This window comes from Ipomoea triloba, chromosome 4 (assembly GCF_003576645.1).
Source record: "Ipomoea triloba cultivar NCNSP0323 chromosome 4, ASM357664v1".
Classification (NCBI taxonomy): Eukaryota; Viridiplantae; Streptophyta; class Magnoliopsida; order Solanales; family Convolvulaceae; genus Ipomoea; species Ipomoea triloba.
Genome location: NC_044919.1, coordinates 13,505,153 through 13,512,708, shown reverse-complemented (window position 1 = coordinate 13,512,708; position 7,556 = coordinate 13,505,153). Strand labels below are relative to the sequence as shown.

The window sequence follows — 7,556 nt, the reverse complement described above, 5'->3', positions numbered from 1 at the left end:
CTCTCTCTCTCTCTCTCTCTCTCTCTCTCTCTCTCTCTCTCTCTCTCTCTCTCTCTCTCTCTCTCTTTTCTTTTGTTTTTTCGAAATTACAAACATGATGTATAATTATGATTATGATAGATATTTTTTTTTTTTTTATATCTGTAAAAGTTGGGATGGAACTAGTTATGTTTTTTTTTTTTTAATTTAAATAAAGTTATTTATATGCATATGCTACTTCACCATAATATCATTGTAATGATACATAATTACTTTAAAAGATTTTTTTTGGTAGCATTAATTATTGGAGTGATGGTAGGTACAAAGGTCCAACACAATGGCCTAATCAAGGTCTAAGTTTATTAGTATTTGAGTTGTCCAATTCAAATTACCCGTCACACCAAACTAGTCTAGCACGCTACAGATCGTGACGTCAAACTAGTATAAAAAGGGGAGTAATGCACCATTAAACACACCACACACCAAAAGTGTTACTACAACTTATATTAGAATCAACAATTATTTTTCTTTGTAATTTTGTGCAAGTAATATTGTATGCTCTGCAGTGTAGAAGAGCAATCTAAAATCTAGAGAGTATATGTTAGCAGAAATTAAATAAATTCAATGCCATGTTCACGTCCAGACAAAGATGGAGTAGAGGCACATCAGATGAGATCAGTTCATCTAATTTAATTAAAATCAATTCAAGCGTTTATGATATGGTTTCTTTTTGTTTTCCAACTGTTACTGTTACCTTGTATTATTTGGAGATTACTTGGTACAATGCATATATGGTCCCTCGTGGTTTAGAATCTTTTGCCTGGCTTACAACTGTCTAGTGGCGTTTTCTTGTTTAATTAATTTATTAATTATTTGTGATAGATTTAGTCAATTTTGAGGTATATAGTACATAAATTGGACAAACAAATTAATAACACATACAACTATACAAGATCGAGATGCCTAAAATTGTACGATAACATAATAGTAATATTGTTGTGATATAAAAAAGGACTTTAGTCACCTATTAATCAATTATGGCGTGGAACAGGTGCCTAAAGGTCAATTGTATGAATTTTTAAGTGGAGACGTTATGTGTTTGTTGTAAGCTAATTAGAACAAATGCCTAGGTTTTTATAATTTGTTTTTTAAATAATGGATAAGGATCGGAGCGTTGTTTGCCATATATGTTTCCGCTCCATATCGAGACGGTATGAACCTAGGTTTTTCAAGCATTTTTGGGATGTCATGGGGGAGATGTGACCCTCTTAAGCTCAAAGTTGCTCTGAGTATAAACTTGATAAGCTTCAATTATCTCTCTTCACCTTAACAATACTACATACGGCAATCAATGACCACAGCAAAAACGACAACTTTTTTTGAGCTATGGAGTCCTCTATAAATAGAGGATACAAGTGGTGGCAAGATGGTAGTCTTGCAAAAAATTCGAATTTGTCTATTGCCCTATAAGCAACAGGTGTCCAATACTGCTACTGACTCCAACATGCTGCAATTGTATGTTCGTTTTTTATTTTACAATGACCTTTGTCCTTTTTTATTTTGCAACGACTTTTGTCCTTTTCCCCATAGTTTGCGCGAATTTGAAAAGGACGGAATGTGCAACAATGTCAATTCTTCATCCAACGATGGGGAGAATTTAAGATGTCTTCATATCAAACTACTTCTGGAATCTCTGCTGATTTGCTTCACCTCTCCTACTAATGAAGTAACTTAATTAGGACATTTTCTAAAAACAAGTTCAAGGACGCAACTGGTTTGCTCTGCTGGTCTGCTCCGCTGATCCACTCTGCTGGTCCGTTGTCTTCAGTTTTGCTGAAACACTGTAGCTGATGCTTTTGCAGCATCCAGCTGGTATAATGAGCTAGTAAGCTTCAAGTTGAAAAACAAATGAATCCTTAGTTTTTGGCCTAGATAGAATATACCTAGCTGAAAACAAGCTATAAAATAATTGGAGTATCTAATGTTCTAATATTAACATCATCAAAATTTAAGTACAATAATTCCTAGCAAAGACCATATAACCCATATTGTTTACCCCATCTTCACCAACCCCTTTCTTTATAACTACTCTCCTTTGGAGTCTCCAATCCATCAAAACCAATAATTTTATTAACAGTTTGATTCAAAGAAGAAGGGTCCATCACTTAAAAAAAACAAAAACAAAAACAAAAACAAACAGACAAACAAACTTTTAATCTAAAAAAAAGTCAAAAACATTAGTCTTGGTTCAAATTAATTAATTTGTAACAATGGATATATAAATGTTAAAACTCACAAAAAGACTTATTGGTAGAAGCTTAGTACTATTTAGTAGAAACGTTTGACTGCATCGATACTTTTAAATCAAATCTTAAGATTTAGTGTCATGTTCATGTTGGAATTTTTTTAGAGAATAAATCACTTGGGTGGAGTTTTCTGTTGTGTATCTCATCATATGTTACTAGAAGATGATAGGTAGAGTTTAATAGAGCAAAACGAGCTGGGAGTGTTTAATGGGTCGGAGCCCGGAGGTGTAGGGGTAGCTGCCCAATGGTACAATACATGGTTAAGTTTGTAAATGTATAGTATGTTAGAGTTTCATATAAATATGATGCTTGTAGCCATAAATGCACCATAGATTTAGACACATTGTCAAATCACATAAATCTTGTGTGTTTTTTAAATGTTTTTGTTCTTGATTTCTTGATCTCGTTTTTTCAACAATTATATAGAAGACAAGCTATATTTATTTGTTGCCTAGATTTCTTTAATACCTTTGAAATACTGTGCACCAAGAGTTTTCATATTACAAATCCATACGCATGCATAAAAAATTGACTTACAGGGTGCATGCATTCAAACTTGACTTTTGTAGACTTTTTCTAGTGACGGTACTTTTGTGGCTATTGCCAATGGCCCCGGCCTTGTTTACAAGATCCTCTATTTTGGCCATCAAGGCGCTCGGATCATGTGATTGAAAACTAAGGAACTTAACAATGTGAGGTGGAAACGATCCGTCAAAATCTCTGCTACAATATTACTAGAAGACTCGAGGACCGGGCTTAACTCGATTTTATTTGTCAATATTGTATTCACCTCTTTTCCTTTATCAGTTATTGTTCTTTTAGTTTAATTCGTAGAACTACTAATCAACGGGTTGGGCTCATGCTTTAGTTAAAGCAGCTGACTTGATAGGTCTTTGCATCTGGGAATCGATTCCTCCGGAATGTGTCTTTCAGCTTATGTATGCATTAATCTATATATCTACCATTTTTTCCTCTAAAAAAAACTTTCATATAGTCATTCTAAAATTTTGTAAACTTTGTAAGAGTCTATATAAAAATCATTCATAGACTTTTATTGACTTTTTATTTTAAAAAGTCTATAAAAGTCATTAAAATTTCAAATTGAATATACATCCTTAGAAACTTTTAATGACTTCGATTCTTATTATTTATAACTAGTTTTTCACCGGCCTTGCGCGATTGGGATAATGCCCAATGTTTATTTTTAAATAAATACTTTAAACTATATCAATGCAAGATTATATTGGATTTGTTCATGCATATAAAATTAAATATTGAATTTATTTATTTAAATATGTAATTCTATGTTTATGAATGCAAAATAATATAGTCGAAGATTGATTGTAATTGTCACTAATATAATTGTTTGTAACTTTGTCTAAATGCTAGTCTAAATACTTAGTCTAATACTAAAGTGAACATAAAAGTTTGAACCCCTGACTTTTATCCAGTTTCTACCCGACAAAAGAACAAATGGCATGCCAGTGAAATCTCCATCCCCAATTCCAATTTCTAAGGATTGGACCTGAGAATTTATATACAGAAATGAGTCATCTCCCAAGACTTGTCAACATAAAGGTTCAAGTTACAATCACTGAATTTGCAGCACTTTCACAAAATAAACTAAAATGACAAGGAATCAAGTGCATACTCTATCAGACAGATTATCTGAAACACAACTTGAGAATTGGGTTTGAGCATAATGATGTGAGGAAACTGATCCATGAGGCAATACATTTGCAGGTGGTGCCTGCAAATATTCACCACATATGAATCTACATAAAGATGGGCAAATCTGCTCATAGAATTTAAATATTTTGGAGTTCATTAGTCTTGAATCAATTACTTCCAGCATCTTACCAACCACTCTCCAGGTTTTCTGGATAATGCCCAATGAAGAATAACAGGCTCATTGAGATCCGTAGCCAAATAAACTTTTGTCTTACCAGAGGCTTTTGCTACAAGTACCTTCAGAAGCACAAGAGAAAATTTTTATTACCTTCAGAAGCACAAGAGAAAATTTTTATTAGGACTATACGTGCATAACTCTTGTGTACAGAAGTAAAAAATACTATGCACTAACCATGAGTTCACTGTTACCAATCTTATATATTTTCTTGGTTATTATAGGGCCATCAACCTGTCCTTCCTTAGACTTGGAAAAACGCTCAATCCTGGATAATACTTGAGCTGCACCCAATCTTATATATTTTCTTGGTTATTAGAAGCCCTTGCATAGCTAGCTAACGACACACGCCCAGATGCAATGAAGTAGGCTCCATTAAGCATAAGGTCTCCTTCTGTTCTCCAGTTCCAGTGCTTCCACACACCATCAGCAGTTTCCACTCTTTTAGTCACCTGCCTCACCATTACATACCAAGATCAGTAAATACTTTCCTACTGATAGAGTAATCTCATTTCTAGGGCAAGAAAGAATCTGAATCTACCTCTTTGGCAAAACGGTTGGTTGGGGCTAAACAATGGAGTCTATAGAATGGTTTTCCTGCCTCAAGTATGCCTTGTACTGGGTATTCCTCATAATCTCAATATTCATGTCATCCAAGTCCTGCAGGACACAAAATCACATAATATATACTATTCTATGAAACTAAACAATGGAAAAAGAGTGGATGATATCCCTAATTATCATATTCTCTTAACTTGTCAAGCTTATCATTTTTGTCATCTCATAAGTATCTCATTAACATGTCTTTCTTACAATATGGTCTAAAACAGGACCAAGTAAACAATGGCAAATTAAACAACTAAATCTAAAACTGCAAACAGAAATCAGATAAGAAATCAATAAGCCATGTGCACTATAAACTGAGTGACCTACTCTGTTCTAGAAAAGTTTATACATGCTCAACAAAGTAAAATTAAATTTCTATTCCATGGCATTACAAAATTTACTGACCTGCTCAAGTTCTAAGTCAACTACTCGCAACCAACAAGATCAAAGGGCAAACATAGGAGTCTTGTAGATTACAGTAGCATGATTTCCCCAAAAAAAAAAAAAAAAAATTGAAAAAACAAAAAACCAGAACTTGGGCATTCAGTCATACAAATAAAGAATATACTTCAAGAACTTACCAGATGGGTGACGCAAACCGGGAGGAATCGATGAGGAATCCGGGTAAAATCCGTCTGCCATTTGGCAAACCGGGAGGAATCGATGAGGAATTTGGGTGATTACAAAGGGAGAGCGAGTGAAGCGGGTGAAGCTGTAGGGCGCGAATCCGTGAAGAGTATCGAATTGGCTACGCGGGAGTAGCTCCTGGAGGGTAGGGATGACCACGGTTCGGTTCGAACCGTCCGGTTCGAACCGAACCGGGTACTGTACAAACCGAACCGGAACCGGAACCGCCCGTACGGTTCCGGTTCCGGTTCCGAAACCGTGAAATTTAAAAAAAAAAAAAAAAAAAATTTATACTTTGGCTTTTGCCTACTGGCAGGCCACATTATATATTATATTTATTATATTTATTTATATAGTATATTCACACTTACACACTGACACACACACACACACCATCTAGAGCCATTAGCCACTCATATTATATATTATATTATAATTTATATACACCCTACTACCCTAGCACATATGACAATTGACATATATATATAATTATAGTACACACACACACCCAACGCACATTATATATTATATTATATACACAGTTACACACTGCCACACCGTTTCCAAACCGTAATCTCCTTACGCAAGAGGTCTCGGTTACGTTGTATTTGTTGAGTGGAGGAGGTTGTGGAATTTAAAGGTGCCGCCGATGGTAAAAACCTTTCTATGGCGTTGCATGAGACATATCTTACCGGTGCGTGAAGTTCTAAAGTCTAAAGGTGTGAGTTTTGGAGGAGGATGTCCACTTTGTAGTTCACAGTATGAAACAATATCACATATTTTATGTGAATGTACTGTGGCTCGTCAACTCTGGTGTTGTGATGATGTGCTTCATGGACTGAGCTTTGTGGATTTTGTGGAATCAACACTACGTGACACAGATGTGGAGCTAGGAGTTCTTATGGCTGTTAAGTTTTGGGTGTTGTGGAAAGTCCGTAACGATGCGGTTTGGAATAGTAAACAGTGGCAGCTAGCTGATATGCGGCGTTACATGGGTTCTCTTCTTTCTGCATGGCAGGAAGCTTGGCCAACAATTTCTAGCACAGGTCAGGCGCAGCTTGTACGTAATAATGATTGGAAACCACCTCCACTTGGTTTCTTGAAATGTAATGTTGACGCTGCTATCCATTCCGCTGGTGCGACATTTGGTGCTGTTCTTCGTAATCATGAGGGTCTCTTTGTGGCGGCGCTAAGTGGTCAATTGCATTGCTCTCAGGATCCCTATCTAGCAGAAGCTTTGGCTGTGAAGGAGGCGCTTTCATGGATCAAGTCGCGTCCGAAGAGAAGATTTTTTAAGGAGAGAAGATTTTATATGGAGTCAGATTGTTTAAATTTCTGTTCAAGTTTTAATTCTGTTAGACAAGATTTTTCTATAGTTGGTTTAGTTACTAAGCAGTGTCGTTCGATTGCTTGTGACATTGGGAACGTTTTGGTTCGTCATGTCAATAGGTCGGCGAATCAAGTGGCTCATATGTTAGCACGGGCAACTGGTTCTTCCTTTGTCCTTCGGGTGTGGGAGTCTGCCCGCCTAGTTGTATTTCGCATTGGTTTTAATATATGGTATTCCTTTGTTTGTCAAAAAATTATTGTTTGATTAAAGTTTAGACTTTAAATAACATTTTAAAATTCAACTATAACAATTTTTTTTAAATATATATTAACTTTGAAGTTTAAATATTTAATATAACTATTTTAAAAACATTTTAGAATGAAAAATTTTCAACAAAAAATATTAATGGTTGAATTTGGACAATTTTAAAAATTAAAAAAAGTTACAATTTTTTTTTAAATCCGGTTCCGAACCGGCGGTTCGAACCGGAACCGCCAGTTCTGAACCGTACTTGGAACCGTACCTGTAAGGTTCGGTTCCGGTTTAGCCAATTTCAGAACCGGAACCGAACCGTGGTCATGGCTACTGGAGGGTGATAACTCGTTTGACGAAGAGTTAACGGTGATATTAACATGGGAGGAGATAATTGATGGAAATTTTGACGGAAAATCATAAAAGTATGGTTAAATTAGGTAATTTCTATGAACAATATAAATCTGAATCATCTTAACCATCCATTTAATTAAGGGTGGAAATCGCAAATTATGTTGTGGACCCAGGTCCACCTTGCAAGGTGGACCTG

At 35.5% G+C, this 7,556-nt stretch overlaps 1 protein-coding gene and 1 long non-coding RNA gene across 2 annotated transcripts; one reads left to right on the top strand and one right to left on the bottom strand.

Annotated features, from left to right (window-relative positions):
• Positions 1 to 3,622: 3,622 nt before the first annotated feature.
• On the bottom strand, positions 3,623 to 5,515 carry LOC116014794. Its single transcript, XR_004097490.1, has 6 exons — positions 5,379 to 5,515; positions 4,733 to 4,851; positions 4,369 to 4,643; positions 4,146 to 4,253; positions 3,937 to 4,035; positions 3,623 to 3,810 (listed from the first exon to the last, which is right to left on the bottom strand). It is a non-coding gene; the product is annotated as an uncharacterized LOC116014794 (long non-coding RNA).
• A 558-nt stretch (positions 5,516 to 6,073) lies between these two features.
• Positions 6,074 to 7,018, top strand: LOC116015844. The gene has a single exon (XM_031256011.1). The coding sequence runs from the start codon at positions 6,074 to 6,076 to the stop codon at positions 7,016 to 7,018; it is 945 nt and encodes a 314-aa protein (XP_031111871.1).
• The last annotated feature ends 538 nt before the right edge of the window (positions 7,019 to 7,556 follow it).